At 38.6% G+C, this 20,737-nt stretch overlaps 1 protein-coding gene across 2 annotated transcripts in view; it reads left to right on the plus strand.

Annotated features, from left to right (window-relative positions):
- Positions 1-20,737, plus strand: part of ABLIM2 (actin binding LIM protein family member 2) — a 146,590-nt gene that overhangs the window by 59,233 nt on the left and 66,620 nt on the right. For both annotated transcript variants that reach the window (XM_074904458.1, XM_074904457.1), the window contains exons 5-7: positions 6,650-6,765; positions 11,550-11,676; positions 13,652-13,745. In XM_074904458.1, coding sequence (XP_074760559.1) covers positions 6,650-6,765; positions 11,550-11,676; positions 13,652-13,745 — 337 coding nt within the window. The remainder of the gene's footprint in view (positions 1-6,649; positions 6,766-11,549; positions 11,677-13,651; positions 13,746-20,737) is intronic.

Raw genomic sequence — 20,737 nt, forward strand, 5'->3', positions numbered from 1 at the left:
AGCTGTGTTCCCTGGTGCCCTAGGCACTGTGTTCATAAGCTGCTGCCCTCCTCTGTGAAAAAGCTGTGTGTCAGAAACCCAACTCATCCTTGGGACTCAGATGCTATTGCACAGGGCTGCCACAGGTCAAAGGGTGAAAAAAAAATGAATTAGTTTTCAGGGAAAAACTATTAAAAGCACAGTAAAATGTATAATTCTGTGTGATTGTTTATCTTGCATTGACTAGTTGGCTTCTAAACAGATTTAGGTTTCAGTTGTGTGTTTGTTCTGGTGGCATAAAGATTGAGGGCTTGGCCCCTTCTTCCAGTGCTCTTTATAGTCCAATGAAACAGTTTTCTGCTGTTGTGTTTTGCGATGATAATGTCTAAAACTAGGAATAAATAGAAGAATAATAATATAGATTTAAAAACATTGCGTATTAACTAAATTTCCAGGAAGTGGGTGAACAATCTTATTCTTACACTTTTATGAATTGGAAGGGGCTGTGTCCTCCAGAGGCCTACCAGAGACATTTCCTCCACAAGGTTCACATGCTTGTAAAAGTGAAATAGAAAGAGGGAGAAAATTAAGGCTATCTGTATCAATAGAAACTGAGTTTTACTCAAATTGTGCATGCAGCTCTTATATGGATGTCAGAGACAGGACTGTACAGCTCTCAGGAGTATCTTATGCGGGATGGGAAGGGACAGGAAAGCGAGTCTTTGAAAAAGCAATGGGTAATCATATCTGTGATAATACCTTTGAAAATTGAATTTTCAGGAGAAGGCTTAGTGTGGAAGTTATATAAATATACATCTGTGCAGACCATACGTACATAAGATTCATGGTCTGCAAAAGGTTGTACTATATATAGACTCTATATTTGATTTCAGTGTTACTGACATGCTGTGTGTGCACAGGGTATCAAAATTCTGGGTTTTGGTTTTAAGGGTTAATGTAATTAGTAAAGTTGGGGGTGGTGTTTATTTCATCCAGTTGGAGGAATGTATGTAATAGCCCTTTAATGTCAATATTCTTTCAATTAAAGGTTGGAAAAATATGGCTTTTTTGATACGTAAATGATGAGAGAAGGACAATTAGTCTCTTACTTAGCTGGGGGGATAAATTAGCACATATGTGCCAGGTTAATAAGCAAACAGGTACATGTTTGCTTTACAGAATTTGGATATTTGAGTTCACTATTTTGACTGAATTTAGAAAGCTTTGTCTTGAAACGGCATATTGACAGAAGTGTGCCATGCAGACATGAATAATGTGTGGAGGGGCAAAAGGCAGTTACATATTCAAGGAATTTTGTGCCAAATCCAGATCTAAAACTTCTCTCAATCCATTTTGTATTTTTGTTATCTTCAAGAAGGTAATTCAGTGTGGTGAGGCAGATGAATATAAAAATTCAGAAAACTGAAAACTTAATTTTTTTCTCCAACAAAGGGTTTTATAGTCCTACACTGCTATTTCGAGAAAGAAGCTGGAGGCTTTTGTGTATGTATGTCTAAAGAAATTAAGACAATACTGAAAATTAGAAGTTAAAATTCAGTTTATTCTGGAACATAGCAATTATGTCAGACTTCTTGAATATGCTAAACCTTTTTAGTTGCTCAGTTTTTTTAGTACTGCTGAATTTTGAAAGTTTGGTTCCCATTTAAGCAGTACTGGGTGCTTCTCAAAACATCCCATGATACAGGATTCTTCATCTGGATGTTGAGGCCAAAGTTTTGAAATCAGACTGAGTGTTCTTGGCATTTTGATTCTAAAACAAATATATGTATCAATATATGGTACTTCCTGAACAAAGGAGTCTTGCTATCCTGCTCTTCAGGTTTATGCATGGAGCATACCTATTGCCTTAGAGCCATGTAAATGGAGGGAATCTGTGGAGGTCCTGTGGTCCAGCCCCTGGTTCAAGGCAAGTCCAGTTCAAACAGGGCATTGCCCAGTCACATTTTAAGTATTTCCAAGGATGGAGATCCCTCAGACTCTCTGGACATTCTGTTACAGCATTTGAGCACACTCATGGTAGGTTTTTTTTCTCCTTACAGAGAGCTGGCATTTCCTATGTTCCATCTTATATCTGCTGCCTCTTGTCCTTTCACTCTGGACCTCTGGCAAGAACCTGACTCCAACTTCATACACACATCATCAGGTAGTTTTAGACAGCAGTAAGATCTCCCCTGAGCATTTTAAGTCTGAACAAGTCCATTTCCTACAGCTCCTACTCATGTGTCCTGTGCTCCAGCTCTGGACGTAGCCACCTCCACTGGTCTCCTTCCAGTAAGCCTTGTCCTGAGGAGCCCAAAATGGTAGACACTGCTCCAGATGCAATCTCTCAAATGATGAGCAGAGGGAAAGCTCACTTCCCTGGACCTGCTGACTACACTAATGCAGCCCAGTGTGCAGTTAGCCTTTTTTGCTGCAGGGATACTCTGCTGACTCATGTTCAACCAATGTCATGTGACACCATTCCACCAGAACCCAACATCTTTTCATGTTTTCCAGCTGATATTGGTGTATGGGGTTATTCCTCCCTGGATGCAGGACAGTATTTGCCCTTGTTGATATTCATGAAGGCAACAGAAAGTAGGTAATGTCTACTTTGTCTCATGACATTTAACTCCTTGGATCAAATTCATCCCTATGGAGCAACCTTGAGGGATGTGATTGTGCTAGGTACAAATTAGAGTGCAGTTTGATCCTGTGGGTCCTTACATTGCAGTCTGACATTACACCTAACCCAGTGTAACTGCAGTCTGCTACTGAAATTAATAGATTTGCTCTCCCCGCAACACTGACCATATGTTTATGTTAATTTTCTTATATCAAATTTAGTTGACTGTTCAGCCACAGAGTCAGATGAGCAACTTAAAGAACAGAAGGCCATCCAGCTGCTCTGAAAAAATTGAATGTTTTCATTTGTCCCAGAAAGCTTGAATGACTTGCCCAAAGCTGCATAGGTTGAGGCGTGGTGTGGAGAAGGACAAAACCAGGACCAAACCTTTCAGTGTCACACACTTACCCTGGATTAGGCTGACAGTGGTTTGATGTTTTACAGTATAATTTTGTTGGTCGGCTCCAGTCATTGCTGTGTTTTACAAATACACTGGGAAATGAATCATAGAAGATGTATTACAATCCTCCCAGTCATTTCAGAGAGCTCCTTTAAAGATGCTCTTAATTCTCGTTTTAAAACTAGATTAGCCAACTGTGAAAATCACACTGAATATTTTTAAAAGGATATGTAGCTAATTAAAACCCATACCTAGCAATGTTCAGTGGGTGACTGGTTGTGAGATGTCATTATATTCAAAAACGGATACACTGCTCTTAACCTACAATGCTATATATAGTCCTGCTCACAAGTTAAAGAGCTCAGAAACTGAAACCTTGGTAATTGACTGTTACCACCTTCTGTTGTGCCTTCACTCGTATTGGCGCTGAAATCCTCAAGTAGGGCTGCTTGTGAAAGGGAATGGTCAAATGTTACAGAAATACTAGCAAATGTGTTGTGTACGAATTCTGGATTCCCAATGAACGAAATAGTGAAGCAAACGCTGAGACTTAATTACAGGTTTAGAAGACCAATGAGGGCAGGCAGGGTCTCCCTGTATCTTTGGATGGACAACTTTCAAGGAGGATTTCCCTGCTTTTATAGAGCAAGGTAGCTTGCAGGTGTGGAAAACTTAATTGAGAAGTGAAGTTGTTGCCCTGTCCCTTCTGAATGTAAAGACACAGTGACTAGTTACTAAACTTTTAGAAAACAAACCAAATATTATATGTTTGTAGAGCAGGAATGTCCCCACGTACCTCCCCCCACCCTTTCCCCATAAGGGGGCTCTGTGGCATGCTGTGGTGCCTGTGAGCTTTGGCATGTTTTCTGGGCGTCGTCTACCTGGCTCTGTCTTTGTGCCGTAAGAGGTCAATTATCCTGTTCTTCTCCTCTAGCTTTTATTTTCTTTCCGATTGTCCAGTTGTCTAATGTAGATGAGCCAATTCAAAGTGATCAGTCCCTTCTTCTACTTAATGCTTGGTGCATCTATTTGAGATGGGCTTCTGTGTTCAGCTGGAAGTTCAGCTGAATTTTTGTTAGGTGAATCAGCTAGTCAAAAAATATATTAACCTTCCCTCTTGCTACTGCTCTTAATATACTAGAAACTCAGTATGTTAGTATATGCTCAGTAGTTGCAGTACTTCAGAGTGGTGAATTGTTCATGGCTTACAGTATATCACTGTCTCCTGGATTATTAGTGGTGCAAAGCCTGCTGTTTTACTGAGGCATCTCTTGAGAGTCCAGCTGGGTCATTAACTGAGTCTCTGTCTTGGTCCCTGTAAAGACTATGGCAAAACATACTTGATGGTAATATCCTGCCCAGGGCGTGCAACTGTGCATAAGAATGAAAGATGTTGGGGTGGTTGTACAGAGGTGTAGCTGTGTGATTGTATCTGTGGACCAGGTTACCATTTTGGGAGGGGGGTGTGTGTAATTTGGAGCAGATCATCAGTGGTCATAGTAAGTCTATGGGTTCTGTAAATCAGGATGAGATGTCTTCCTAAAAACACATAGAAAATCGATTACAAGTTCTTGTCTTGGTTCTGGAACAGTTGAAATTCCTTGGCTTGTGCCTTTCCAGATCAGTCAATAATCAAGTTCTGGACTTGATTTTGTAATAATTTGTTAAAATGAAAATATGATTAAATGGTTTCTTTGAAATTGGCATTAGAAAACTAGGACAGCATTTGAACTATATCACTCCATTTTTGAGACAATTTTTGGTAATTAGTCATGAGTTTTTATTATCTATATAGATGTGTATCACATTTACTAATTTTTATTCAAATGGATGTATGTTCATTTGAATAAACTTCTGGGTTGGACCAGGTAACCTCCAGAGGTCCTTTCCAACCTCAGCTGTTCTGTGATATTCATGAAACTCTTTTATTTATTACATATATTAGAAGGCTCCGTGACTTCAAGTAGTACAAAAATTCATTGTAAGTAACAGTTATTATCTAAAAAGAACATTTTTTTTATGAACACAGGAGCTTGCTGTTGCTGAATTGCTGCAAGATGGGACAGACTTGCTGCTCACTGGAGTGCAGCTCCATCATACCCTGTCTGTTACGCTAGAGACAGTGTTGTCATCTTCTGATCAGGTTATCGAGTAAAGTTCATGGTGGAAAATCCTCTCTTGAACAGGTGGAAACTTAGGACTCCTGGAACTGTACCAATATGGTGTTGGGCCTGTTTGTACCAGAATCACACATGGAACATTTGGTTGTGTCAAAGAGGAAGGTAGTTTTAAAGGCAATTTCCATAAAATATTTTTCCGTATCTTAAGTTTAGGAAAGTAAGAAGGTAGCGAGTACTTGGAGTATAAAGTCATTAGTGAAGAACAAAAAAGGTGAAAAGCAGAATTAATTATCAGATATCCAAAGATATAACAATGTTAAACTCCATGTGTCCTCATAATTCTTTAAGTATTGCCTGTGGTCCAAAATGGATGACAGTGTTGAACTTACTTGGCTGGTTTAAAATAGATTTTAGTAACGTTATTTAGAAACAAAGGACAGTATTGTTTTTATTATCTTTTTAAGTAATAAAACTTAAATTTTAAATGCAACACAAGTGTAGAATAAGCCACTCTTGGATGATTTAGGGAGCAAAATAATATTTATGCTTAGAAAGAAGTATCTGTGTAGCTTTTTTAGTGAAGATAACCTCTCAATTGGTATGAATTTGTTTGTGGAGAAATATGCAGAGTTTTAATGAAATGTTAATGAAGTAATCTGATCAGACAGACTTCGCAATGAGGCAGAAGGCCCGTGTTATATTTGTGCCCCACTTAAGCCGTGTTTTGATAGCTTTCTTGGGATTTAGTTGGACATGAGCTTTGGGTGGAGGAAAATATGTTTCTAAATCCTCACCATCCTTTGCTGCATTATGAAGTGATTTGTCCATCTGGTCCTCTTAAAGAAAAAAACCTCAGCAGTGCCCAGACAAGAAAGCCCACAACAGAAAGCTTTTTGTTTTGAGGACATTGATAAAAAGGAAGGATTTAATTAAGTGTAAGGAGAGCTGTTGTTGAGTAGAGCAAACAAGCAATGTAGGCGCTTTGGGTTTTATAATTGGAGTAGATTTTCTCCTATGAGAGTTCACTGGCATTTGCTTTCTAAGCATATAGATTAAGAAGACTTTGATGTGATCAAAGTTGGGAGGACAAGTGCTGGTTTTATAACGTATAAAAGTCACCACTCTCATGAAGCATTTTAACAACATAACAGCAGCTGCATTTGCCTGTACTTACCCCCCTGTAATGCCAATTTCACTTTGATTCTGTAGCCGATCCTGTTAGTGATCAGTGCTTGCTGATACTACATTTCTTACATACGCAAGGATTTGGACTTGCTCAGTGTGTTTTTGTATCTTTAGGTATTATTTTTTTACTAAGTAGATGTAAAACATCTGCATTTAAAATTGTCTGTTTGATGTGTCCCTTCATACTTTGGCCTACAGGTGGCTGAAAAATTGTGAATGAGAACTGGGCAAGCAAAGAAAAAGAAACTAGAGTAATAAGCAGTTCTGTTATGGAAAGATATTTCATTTCGATAAAGGTGTGAGCTTGTAACCTGTTTGCTTTTGCTTCCTCTGTTGTAGGCTGCCTTTCCCCGCTGGTGACCGAGTAACATTTAATGGGAAGGAGTGCATCTGCCAGAAATGTTCCCTGCCCCCTTCCAGTAGCACTGGCTCTTTCCCTGTACAGAACCTGCGAAGTAAGTTTCTGCTCTTTTCTGTTGGTACTTCTTACTCTGCACAGGTTTAAAGAACACACTCTTACACCAATATGTGTTAAATGGAACTTCTACCACTATGCTGCGTAATGTGAAAAAGTATATGGTACCTTTCCAGGAAAGCGATATTAAAAAGAAACACAAATGGTGCCTTTAAAGGGTTAACAATACACAGAACCTCTCACATTTGATTAAATTGGAGGAAATCAAATTATTTGCAGAAGAGTGTAATGTAGATGTTAATATTTTTGAGGATTTAGTCCACCTCCAGCTAAAATAAAATCCAATGTGAGATTTAATAATTTGTCCATGTTTTGGTATTGCTTCAGAAAATACCAGTGATAGGATCACATGGCTAAATACTACAGAGGAAGGGTTAATGTATGCAGTGTGACCAGAGGGACATGTGCCTTGACCTCAGTACTATCATGTGCTATCAGAAGATACAAATACTGCAGAGAAGAAATATGGTCTTTTTATACCACCTTTTTTTGCAGCAGATCAGAGTGGTGTTATTGCTTTGAACTCTGTTCCTCTGCTTTAACAGTCAATCACTGCTTTTATGTAATTCAACAGCAACAGCAATTCAAGTAAATGGCAATGGCAGAAATATGTTTAGTGACTGTCACATCACATTAAGTTGGATTCAGCAAGGAAGCACCCCATACCTTGCTCTTATTTGTATATAAGGAATCCAGACCGCTTCAGGAAGAAGTTTCTCTCTTTTTTTTTTTTCCTTTGTTTTTCCCCACATGTCTTTTTACAGAGGTTTTCACTATCTCCTTTCTGCAGTTTTTCAGCAAAAGCTGCTGTGTGAATGCGGTGAGAGATGCTGTGCTGATTTCTCTCTTGCTAATGCTGTTCTCTTTTGTAGAGGCGATGTCCGTCTTTTTGGTGGTTTCTCTTGTCACTTATTCCAGAGACGGATCATCCTCAGCCATCTTGGCTGGCTGCATTTGCAGATCCGTACTTTAATGTCCTATCATCTGTTTGTCTCCTTGTCTATGGGAAAAGTGGCTTTGACTTTAATGGAGATTATTTGTCTAGTTGAGTACTGACAGAACAAGTTTATTTGATTATCTGTGATACAGAATCCTTTAATGTACTTACATTCCCTTTCTCTGTACACACACACATACACCCTATGGAGAATTTTTCTTGCGTTGCATTTCCCCAGCTCTCTCAGGTCGCTGCACCGAGTCTCCCCAGTGCACAGGTACCTGGAAGCCTCAGCAAACCACTTGCCTGAAAGGGAAGCAGCACTGGAAGCATATCTTTATGGCAGAAACTAACCTTGGAAACCAAAAGTTTAGCTTTTCCGCAAATAAAATCTCAAACGTATGTATTTAAACATCAAATACAGATCTGCTTTAAATCACATCAGAAATGGATGAAGTCTCTCCATAGGTTTCAGTGGAATTGGTTAAGAGTCTTGGTTCAAAGTTGGATGATATCTGTCACACTGTAGACTGGACTTCTAAAAGAGTTTGATCTCGTCTTCCCCTGAGACTAATCAGCTCTCCTTTTCAAATGATATACTGATGGGAGTGAGCTGATAGATACAATGATTTTTCAAAGGGCAAACTGAAGTTCATATCTGAGTAGAGCTCATATCTGAGTAGATCTGAGCCTGCAAGTAAATTGTGCCATGATTCTAGATTGTTTTCAGGATTCTAGACAAATATCGTCCTTATCTGCATAGACTATATCCTTTCTCATCTCTTCCTTGCTCCATTTCCCTAGTGTCTTGCAGTGCAGCTGCAGGCCAGCATCTTCTGGTTTCATGGTGACGTGCAGCACCCAGCTGACCCAAGAGCGTTGAGCTCATGGGACTCAGGAAATTGGATAGCAGTGGTATAACCCCTCCTTGGTGTGGGGAATAGAGCTTTGATGGGTCAGTGAGAAGCACTGCAGCCACAAATACATGGAGGTGTGTACATGTATATGTAGCAACATATACAAGAGCCCGACCAATGACAATACACAGAAAATTAAATATCCAAAAAGGTAATAAAGATTTTGGGAACTATTCGGGTTAATATAGAATCTGTGAAAGAGCAATGTGCAATACAAGCTATTTTTCAACCACATCAATCCTTAAGCTAGAACCAGTGTTTCAGGAATAAACAAGCAGCTTCAGAGACATCTTGGTTGACCTGGAAAACTGAAAGTCCAGAATGGCTGTCTGTAGCTATGCTACATATTACACAAAGCAATAAATGGCATGTCTCCTTGTTTTAAGAACTGTCTTCTTGGAGAAGACCTTAATGTTTTAAGCAATTCTTTTCATAAAAGAATGGTAGTGCACAAAAGCGTGTGACTTAAAGCAAGCTGAGTCAAGGACCAAGTAGTATGTTGATCCACTGTTACGTTGGGTTTGCTTCTGGCTCAGAACTGCCTGATATGTACAATGTATGTTATTCATCAGCCTATTTATCTCTGATTTGAGCTCAAGAATGCTTTCATGAGATCTCTTGGCACTCACTGAGCTCTCAGCATCACTTCCCTCTCTGACCCATCCTTCTATTTTTGACTTCTGACTTAGGTTTTGACTTCCTTTATGCATTGCATTTGGAAGAAATGAAGAATATTAAATAGCTGCTTTTTGTTTGAGTCCTTGATTTTTTTATTACTATATAAATACCTACCTATCTGTTCTGTTTTCTTCATAAAATGCTAGCTGTGAAAATGTCTTGTGGCAGTATTGATGATGAAAGAGTATTCAGGGAAGAATATCAACATGTAGCAGCAAATTGATGTGTTCTGCAGAGTTATTGGTTGAAATTAGGTGAGTCACCAAAGGATGTTGCATCCAAGATAGGAAGACAAGGACGTTGCATCAGTAGGCATGTGTTGGCATAGCAACCAGAATATTCGGTTTTAATTATCTGGAATTTAACAGAGAAAATGGCAGTTGGAAATAAAAAAGTAGCCTACAAAATACTGCATTTCTGCCCACTGAAGCTTAAAACAGATGAAAGGTGAATGACATCTGAGCATATGGTGTCGTAATAAGTTTGTGAAATATACTCTCAACCAGTGAGATTAAATTAGATTACCAGATGAACCTCAATGCAGGGGAGATCACAAACAAATTTCTGATTGCAGTTCAGGAACAGATACTGCAGAATGCAGCAGTATTTATTCTCTTGTGGGACTAAATCCAGGCACACACCCAAATGTTCTCTTTTATTAGCAAAACTTAAGTTCTGATCTGTGGTGCACATGCTTTTGTACTGGGCTTGTTTCCACATATTGGTGCTCTACAGGGTGACATTAGAGAGACGTATTATCACTCTCATAATCCATTCCAAATCCACTAAGGGAAAATAAGAACTATTCTTTATTGTTGTGCGCTCAGAAATGAAACATTTACAATTGTACTAACAGTGCCTCATTAGTGTCACGTAACCAACTAAATAACATCTTAAATCAGAAAGTTTTTAAGAGGACTGTTTAAATCTTTTAATGAGATCCTGTGTTTGGAGTTCTTTCTTAATAACTAGATAAATCTTTTTTAATGTCTTGTGTATCTTTCTCTTCCATGCAAGACATTGTTGTGTTCTTTTTCTCTTCTGGCATCTCCGAATGCTTCTTCAAGTTTCTTTCAGAGTTTGTGTTCTCTCTATGAAATTGTTGGTATACATGAAAAATTCCTAAAAAATGTATTTATATATGGTTTCACATAAGAAGGAAGATATAATCGTATGAGGATTAGAAGAGTTACTGAGATATACTAGAATCAGTTTGTTACTGATATTTATCACTATTTTTCCACATATTCTGGATATTTTGACATTTAACATTTTGTAAGGAAAGTTATACATAGGCAGGAATCTACAGAGTGAAGAGTGAATGAGAGCTGGGCCCTGAAGGGTATTAGACTATTCATTTGGGTTATATAGACAACCAGGTTCAAATCCTTTGTCTGTGTAGCATCTCTAATCATTGGTGGACTGTTGATACGGAAACTGAGAGTAGATTTGACTTTTACTAGCATAATCAAAAGCTTCCATTGTTATAAAAACTCAAAAAGCAACCAACCCCCCCAAAAGTCTTGTCCTCAATTACTTTTTCTGGGGAGTATAGCTAGTTCACGTATAACCTGTTCAGCCAACATAGTCTAGCCTGTGTTATGCAGTTAAGACATATTTTGCAGTTAATTTTCATTACCACTTTTTGGAGCTTTATATAAGTGAATGTCTATAAATAATATATAGCCAGCCATTGCTTTCACATATTGCAATGTCACTACTACTCAGGAATTTGTAATGCCTCAGATATTTGGGTATTTGTCCTGGTTACAGAAATTCAGTATATAATCTTAGCTCTTTTTCACTGTTGTAAAAAGAATTTTGAAATAATAAGTAAAGCTTTCAGATCCAGAAACAAAGTCTAGTATGAAGGTTCAATTATTTCTTTTAATCTCATGACTTTAGGTCTTTTTTATTAACCTTAGTGGGCTGATTTGTGGTTCGAAAACCTAATCAGCAAAACTTCGTATCTTTTAAACACAGTATAAATTAATTAAAATAAACATAGGTCTCTAGGAAACCTAAGTCTTCAGCTTTGTTTCTTTGAATGTTTCATGTATTCTAGCAATGTTAGGACAATATTAGGGCCGCACCACTTGTCACCCATCAGCGAGCAGCAAGCTTTAGAGCCTGTTACTAGGACACCGATGGATCCTTGCACTGCAGTAACCAGTATTGTTGCGTGACCACTGAAAGTGTGTGATTCACTCCTATTCGATTTTTCTCTTGCAGATTGTGGGGGCTGTGGTTCAGAAATAAAAAATGGGCAGTCATTGGTTGCCTTGGACAAACACTGGCATTTGGGCTGTTTTAAGTGCAATACATGTGGCAAGCTACTGAATGCAGAGTACATCAGCAAGTAAGTTAAGTAGAGGAGCATTTTCACTCATTTTCAGCATTCTTTTAATACCAAATAATTAACTTAGTATTGTATATCCTTTAGTTTTTGTTTGTGTATGTTTGGATATATAAAAAAGATTAGAGATTATTATCTCAATTGTATTAAAAGCAGAAAAAAATCAAATGAAGAAGAGTAGAAGTCGAATTTGTCCATTTACCTGGAATGGGACAAAACAGATATGCTATAGAAAGGCAGTGGGTGGAGTATGCTTCAGAGCCCTGTAGATACACCCTTAGTTTTCTATGTTTGACTTTGCTCTATGTAATGCTGTAATGTGAACAAGCAGATATTATCCTTTCCATGTGTTTGACATGAGCAGAAATATTCTCAAAAAGTTCATTGAGGAGGTACGTATCATGCTTTTGCGCTGCTCCAGCACCTTGTGCTGTCCGTTTGGGCTGCATGTGATGACAGCACAAAGTACACGCACAGACCAAGTCCCATGTCAACACTCATATCAGTCTGGTGAGATACAGGGCTTTCACTGGCCAAGGCACCTGGGATTAATTTCTGCTTCAGAGAAGTGTGTTGATATGATGAAATTTTCCTAAACAGCTAAGTAACTCAATCAGCAGTGCCCAGAGATTATGGAATTTCAGAGCCGGTGTCCCACTGACTTTCAGTAATTCTTTGGATTTGGATTAATAAGAGTATAACATTTAATTTCACAGTTTGAACTGGAGAAACAATATTTAACAAAAGGTTGTTCTTAAATAAGGTTTTGCATTATCTCAAATGCTATGCTACTCTCTTGTATTTTGGTACAGTGCTTTTATACTTGTCATTTAATGATAAAAAACACCCATAAATTGTAAAGATATAGTTATTGTGAAATACTCTTTTTAAATACTAAATGCCAAGCAAAATAACTCAAGAGAAGAAACATCCTGGCTTCAGTTAATTCAAGTAATTATTGTGATAACTTATAGATTAGTCTCTAAGCAATGCAACTTGTATGCGCTGTAAAATGAATTTTTATGTTTCTCTAGAGAAATGTCCAATAAATTTATGCCTCTGATAATAAATCTGTCCAATCGTGAGCTATTTTAGTGTTACAGAAGAGTGTCCAGTTTCTCCTAGAGCAATTTATTTTCCTTCATCTTTTTAATGGGCTAAGTGTAAAACTCCATAAAATTATGATCTAAATGTTAAATTAACAATTAGGTCCATTTCAGAGAAATAGCGCAAGTGTTCTGGTTCTGACTTTTTAGAATAAAAGCTAAGACTCCTGGTTTTGATTCATATTTTTAAATTTCACATTATCTTAAATCACTTGTGGTGGTGAAATAACTGTTTGCATCGTGCATGAACATACTGAAAGATTTCTTCTGCTGCTCAGGTTGAATTCTTGTAGTCATTACTGGCTTCTGTGGAGCAGGATTAATGCATAACTGTCTTTAAGGAAGCCAAGAATGTCAGCAGACTTAAATGTTAACCAAAACTTGGTTTATAGTCAAGATACTCAGTTGAGAAATTACTCTGCAGTCTAAGCTAAAAAATTGTGTATATATATATATATATATGTAATAGAAGATATGTATGTTAGGCGAATTAGATGATAAAAGATAAAGAATAATATGTAGAAATAACTGTTTTTTCCAAAGAGGGATAAACATGTGGAAGAAGTTAATAAGTAACAATACCAAAACAAGTTGTGTCAGGGTCTCAGAGACTGAGCGTTGTGACAAGGGGAGAGTCAATGACTGAATTTGTTGACAAAGCAGGAAAGTGGGATCGTGGTAGAATTGGAAGGGCCAGAATAGTTAATTAACTATTCAGTTCTTTAGAAAATTAATAAATACAATTATTTGATAGGTGGGAAAGTCCAGAAACACCCTATGAATTGTTGAAGTATTAATAAATTTTAGCTGTATAATCTCCCAGTAAGAGCCTACATAAAGCAATCTCTGTATGGCCTGTTGTTCTTCCCTAGGGATGGTGTTCCATACTGCGAAACAGACTATCATGCAAAGTTTGGTATCAGATGTGACAATTGTGAGAAGTATATCACAGGAAGAGTGCTCGAGGTAAGGAGAACCTGTCATTCAAACACATCTCAAAGTCTACAGAGACTTGCTCTTTTGCATGTAGTTGTATGCTCACAAGTGAGCGTTAATGCAACAGTTTAATGTTGCTTTTACGAAGTACTACAAACTTTTTCTATAATTCCTTTTTTGTTCTTCTGTTACTGATTACATAATAATCACACTCTCTAAATGGATATTTGTGGTGCTGGAGAGTGTCCAGGTAGCAGAAGTAATAAGTGAATGGGTTGTTGGGCACATTTTAATACTTGTACTAAATTCCCTTGTTATTTCTGCTTTTTGATTCTGTTTTATATCCCCAGAGTTAGGATGAAGCTGTTCAAAAACTAAAATCAATCATTTGAAATGTATTTTTGCACCCAGAAATGAGCTATGTTGCAGGGATTATTTTGAGTTTGTTGTTCTAAAAATCAAGGAGGTTGTTTAGGTGCATGTTTATGCTTTATGAAAAGGAGATTTCCACATAACTGATCCAGAGTCAGAAATTAATATATTCCTTTGATCTGAATAGAATTTATCCTTGGATCTAAGTGTATTGTTATCCTATCAATATCATCAATTACTGACTTTTTCTCTCTGCACTTTCCCTGTGTCTGGTGAAGCCTTAGCAATATTGGCGTTAGGAAGAGGTTCCCCAGGTCACTTAGTTTACTTCTTGCTCTTCCCCAATTAGAAAGCCTGGAGAAGTCCCCAAGGACTTTTACCATAGAAAGATCTGCAGTGAGCCCTACAAAGACTTAACTATCCAAATGATGGACAATTATAGCTAGGTAGGAACTGAAATGCTGGGGTTTCAACCCCAAGCCCCAAATTAAGGTTGACTTGTGGGTGATTCCCACAGCCCTTCACCAGGGGGTGGTGAGTTTGCCTTTAGGCTTCCCTCCAGGGTGGGCGGCCTTGCAGACGGAGCCATTGGGTAAATGACCCCAGGTGTCCTGCACTGAGTAACCCAAGGTCAGGTGTCCCACTGAGGGATAAAAGCTGGGACCACTTGCAGGCAGGGGCAGTGTCTGTGTGTGAGGTGGGTGCCCTGTGCAGAGTTCCCTGTTGGGGAAGGACCTCCTGCCTCCCTGGGACTGGGCTCCACTCAGGTCTGGCTTTTGTAAACACGGGCTGTGTAGAGATTCAGTATGTGGCTTCCTTGGTCTTATGTGTTTGGCTTGTTGACTCGGTTGTCTCCCGTCCCTTCTATGGGAGACTGCATTTCACCATTTATTCCACCCATTGTTGGTCATGCGGTGTCGTTGCTGGGGTCAGTGGGATTGATGTCAATTATGTATAATCTGACTGACTTGTTTGTACCCCCAGCACACACCATGTACTGACCCTTTTGTATCAAATACAGTTTGGTTGTTGGTTCATCTTTATGCGGGCTGTGTCCTTTATGCCAGGCCTAATCATTGGCAAAACAGGAACTGAGAAGCAAGTGGAAGGAAACAGTGAGTCCATACTAAGGTGTTAGGGTTAGACAGGGGAGGTTTTTTATTTGGTACTATTTTACCTGCAGTATGGTTAAACAATAGCATGTGGTGTGATGTGATTAAGAACTGAGTCCTTACTGTCTCTGTGGGTGATGAAACGAAAAAAAGTTGAAAAGATTTGCATAGTAACAGCACTGAGTTGGATTTGTGAGACCTGGGGGCACATGTGGCTGTGTCTGTTTCTTCTGTTTGGTGGGAACATACTGAACAGGAGAGTTCCTTGTTTTTATTATAGATGGACTAATAATAAACTTGAGAAAACCGATTTATTTAAATCTGTTGTAGGAATTTTACTAATACTGATTACGTATGTCATTGTAGTTCAAGGTGATGTTTTCAGTTAGTGCATGTGTGCCCTCCTCCTCTCCCCTTCCCCTGTGTTGCTCTGATAACAGTGCTGTAGCACTGATTCTCTTCTGTCACTGTGAAAAAAATACTCATGCAAGATTCTGAAACCTTTTTTTAAAAAAAAGGAGAAAAGACTTTCACGATCTGTAAAAGCACATCAATGTCTGATATTGTCACTATCAAATAGGAAAGATAGGATGAAGTTATTATGAAGCAGGCAATGGATTTGAACAGGAACTGATACTTAATGTCTGGAGGCTTGTTACAACAACCTGGAAACTTAATGTCTCTAATGTTGTTTCCATAAGATTATATAATTTTATTATTTTTTTTTGCGTGCAGCGAAACTAATGAAGTTTGAATATGTGTGCATGTACGGTATCCTAGCATTTTGCTATCATGACAGATCCTGTTCCTCATGACATCTCCCAGAATACCTGCTCTCATCCCCTCTTTCTCCATGAAGTATCTTGGAAGCTTTCTTTATATTTCCACTGCCTGTTGACGTGGTCAAGAGGTGACAACACAGTGTGAAGCTCCCGTGGTGATCAGTCTGTCATTTCCATGAACAAAGGCCCTCTGTAGGGGACCACTTTAAATGGCTGTTGAGCTTCAGTGTTGACTGTGGAGAGTGGTCAGATGAGGAGGGAGTGTGTACACCTTATTTTATTAGGAAGCTAGACTAGAAGTCATGACCTAAGAAAACAGATTTAAAAGAATGCAGAGAGCTGACAAGGTTAAGTCATTTGTTGTTTGTCTGCAGCAGATGGACTTGTTCAAAAGATGTGGAATTGTGGCTGATATCTTCCAGCTGTCTGGTATCGAACTCGGCATGTGTTTGTTACCAGCCAACTTGTTGATATGTTTGTGTATCTCGGGGTCAGGAGGACAGAAAAAAAAAGAAAAGCAGCCATGGCGTTTTTTTGTTGTAAGATGTATTTTTGTGGAATTGTCTGGAATCCTGAAACATTTTTCAAAAGTTCAGTATCTCTTTTTATCATCTTGAATATAATCTGAAGATGTACAGAAATAATAGGGCAAAATGCTGTTAAAGTGGGAGAGAATCCCGACAGCAATACTTACTAAGCAGAAGAACCGTCGCCCGTTCCAGTCTCTGGAAGCCCTCACTTAGGTAGTATTAAAACAAGATTGGACAAGGCACTGGAAAATCTGTGTTAGGGAACAGTACTGCAATGACAACGGGAGGGACTATATGACCTAATAGGATTTTTTCCATCTCTGATTTCTGTGATAATGTCAGGAGGACAGCTGCTTCCACAGTCATTCTGTGCCCAGATTTTATAATATTGTCTCCCTTTCCAACACTTGTTCATTTTGTTTATTCAGCAGAGGAGGAAGGGAGAGTCAGCTAGTGTGAGTTACTGATAACTTATAAAAATATGGCTGTTTTTGTACATTGAAAGCCAAATACAGTGATGATTTAGTTACTTAAATTCTTCCTTCAGCTCATTTTCTGAGGGTCAGATCAATTCCATGTAGTAAATGGGCTTAAACACAGGATAGCTGTTTATAATTCCTTTCTTGTTTCTTTCTTCCCCTCAAGTCCACCTTGGCTTGCCCCCAGTCTCCCGGGGAACTCGTACTGGAAAAGCTACAAAGAGGCTGAGCAGCTAATTTGCGAAGACCATAAATCCTTCTAGTGCTTTTAAAAGCAACAGTTTTGCTGTTCGTTTTACAAAAACCCTGCCCATCAGTGCTTTTATGGGCAAAGTTTGCTTTGCTTGTGAACTATACAGAGCACTGTTTAATGCAATATCAGTACTCTCCTAGAAGTTGTTCTGTTTTGTCCCTGCTCATCTTAAATGGGGAGCAAGAGGTGGCTGAAGTTTACTTTATAGCTTGGCTTAAGATGCAGTTCAGCTGAAAACCTTTAGGGAGAAAAAGGGTTTATTTTAGTGCTCATGCTATAGCTCTGTTGCCAATCCACCAATAGTTAAAATCCTGCAATAACAGAGAAAATAAACACATTTTTAAATAACAGGCTGTTGATTTTATAACCAGCCATTTCCCTTTTGTTGTGTTGCAATCTATTTCTCTGCATTTAGCACTAAAAATATTTTTTTCTCTCTTCTACCACAAGCAGTTATTTATTAATTAAAATCTCAACTTATGCTAAGGAGTATATCATAAAAATAGACAAAATAAGTGTGATTGCCTTTTTTCTAAAAATATACTGTATTTCACATGAGAATTCAGAGCCTGATACAAACCCCTTTCAATCAAGAAAACACTTTCCATTTGTTTTGTGATTTTTTTTTTTAAACAGTCTTCTAGCTGTTTTTCTCAGAGGCAGCAGAGATGAGTTGACTACCTGGTCCTGCTCTTCCCACATGACAGGCCATGCAGAGCTTGGCAGGCTGTTCATGTGTGTCGAGGAGCTGTGTGGCAGCCAGTGATGACTTCTGGTCTCTTCCTGGGGAACATGCCTGGGTTTCCTTAACATCCTTAACATATTTAGAAACTTCATCTGAATTCTAGCACCTCTCTGTTTTAAAGTGGTCTGTATATAGTTACTAATTCTTTGGGTACAGATTGGGTTTTAGATTTTTTTTTTTATCTTCTCCCCTTTAATTCATGAACTCTTAAGGAGAATTTATAGCAAAAAAGTCTTAGTTCCTCTTAACATATGTTTTTCAAAACCAAATGAACCAAATTCTCTGCTGCTCATAAAGTCATTTCCAGGCTTTTCTGGTGATGCTCATGGACCTTCTCACTGTCTATTCCAAGCTGGAACCACCTTCTCTCAGCATGGATGGACACTGTACTCCAGATGATGCCTTACCACTGCCTTGTGCAGTGACAGTAACCCCTTCCACTGTTCCTAAAGAAAGTACTTTCCCTGGTGAGAGTGGTTTATTTCTGTGGCTTCATTAACGTTTACAGCCCATAGTGAGATATGACTTGGGGGATTCATCTGCTGTTTCAGCTGATGATACCCTGTGTCACTAGAAGAAGACTTCATATCCAAAGATAATCTCCTGGGGAAGTTTTGATGGCAAATGCAGTATACGCTGTTAAGGGGGTCAGGTGTGATTGCTTGGATAGGCAGCTGCAGCCCAGTAACGGCCAGGCGGAGCTGCCTCATAGCAGGCCTCCACGTCCAACTGTACTGGTAGCTGATGAACAAGTTGAATCTCCACTGCTATTTGCTGGTGTTTTGAATTTCATGTGAATAAAATTTGACAGTGTAACACATTGGAAGTTATGCTTTTGGAAAGGTCTCTTAGGTCTTATTTACATGCAACCCAACTGCTTCAGTAAGCACAGAGGGCTGTTTTCAGCACTTGACTAGACTTCTGTCTACAACTGTCCCATTATTTGCAGTTTCATGCCTGTGGTGTGTATGTGTCCTACAAGTGCTGGTGAAAATGTCTGTATCACTTACTAAACTTAAAGATGGGTCCAGTTGCTGTAGCAGGCATCCTAATGTGGCAGTGTGGCACTAAGTATATGTGGGGGAGGAAAGGGTTAACATTTTTCTGCTTTACATGTCTGTAAATGTCTGGGAAAGCATAATCAATATATTTTTTTAAAAAATCTATTAATCACAACCATATGTTACTTTAAAATAAGGGAGCAAATGCAGTAGGCACGAGGCAGGGATGAGACTAGAAATGTCAATAATTTATATGTCACTTAAATGCCACTTATACCTCAGTGACTTATTAATTAAAGCATGAATCTTATTTTTTGTAGTTTGTTTTTTGCTTTGCCCTAGTGTTGAGCTGCTTTTGTTTACAGCCACATACACTTTGGAAATCAATTGCTTTTCCCTTTGCAAAAGTCTCAGTATAGCAGAGAGACGAGACTAATTCTTTACAGCAGGGTGTACAGATTTCTGCCTGCAGTGTGGAAGAATGGTTCGTTCTGAAATGTCTGTTACCCTGCTGTTTCACTAACAACAAAACCTAGTGATGTGTGAAAGGTACTTGAGCAGCTTATTATATAGGCATTAATACTGAAACGGGCAATAAAACCAGCTTCGTCTATACGAGAAAGGGTTTCCTGTATCATGGGCAGCCTTGCGAAGGCTGTCAGAGCAGCAAAAGAATCCAAGTTTCAGTACTGATCTTCAGTTAGAAACTGCTCTCTGCTCCAGTTTTCTCCCATCAAAAGAGAAGAAGGAAAACTGTTGGAAAAGATACATCTAAATAAATCAGCATTAGTTCTTGCAAAAGGAAACCATCTAAGGTAGGAAACATTAATTCACACTTCCAATGCATAGATGCAAGGCATTTTGCAGTTTGAGAATGATCTGCGTTTTGGTGGCACTTGCATTTGTCTGGGGCTGCTGGTTTGCAAAGGCAGGTTAATCATCAGTGTATCTTGGCTGGGTAAGTGTTAACTGACAGTTGTCTTAAACTTTCTGATTTAAAACAGGGAGTTGGACTGGGGATGGGTCCCTTCCAACTTGAGATATTTGATGATTCCATGATCATTAAAAATATTACCAGCAAGCTTATAATAAATAGCAATGCAAATGTTTTGACCTTAGCTTTTAGGCTTTTCTGTAGCCCAGTTGTATTGTTTTAGATACATTCATACCTTATCTTCCACTCTCATCCTTTCCCTTTTCCAACCATCTCTCTTCTCTTCAGAAATACAGCAACATCTATCCATATTTATTGTCCGAACTGTTAAAATCTCACAATTGTTGACATGTCAGGAAAAAACAATACGTATTAAAAGGAAGTGTTTGCATAGGTTTACCCTCTAAATCGGTTTTTAGGTTTATTGAGGAAGAGCACTGAGTAGGATTTGATGATAGCTTAAGCCTGTTATATTTTAACCAAAGCAAGGGACTCTGCAAGCTATTTCTGAATAACACACAAGAGAAGTTTAGAATTTGAGGGAAACTGGTTGATAGAGAAGAAATAATGACTATTGCAGGTTTTGTGGGCTTTTTTCAGTTGCTTGCTTGCTTTTCGGTTGAGGATGTCTCTTGTACGTGCGGGAAAACTCCCGGGTAGTGCTGCTGTGCATTTGTGCCTGTGTGGTTTGTATGTGTTAGAGTTTTAGTGCGTAGTTTGACTCTTGAGCCTGGCAGACAAGTGAATGGTGTCCACTGCCTTTTCCCATTATGCAGAAGTGTAGTACCAGTTGTCTTAAACTATCTTCATTGAT

Source organism: Athene noctua, chromosome 4 (genome assembly GCF_965140245.1).
Source record: "Athene noctua chromosome 4, bAthNoc1.hap1.1, whole genome shotgun sequence".
NCBI classification, from domain to species: Eukaryota; Metazoa; Chordata; class Aves; order Strigiformes; family Strigidae; genus Athene; species Athene noctua.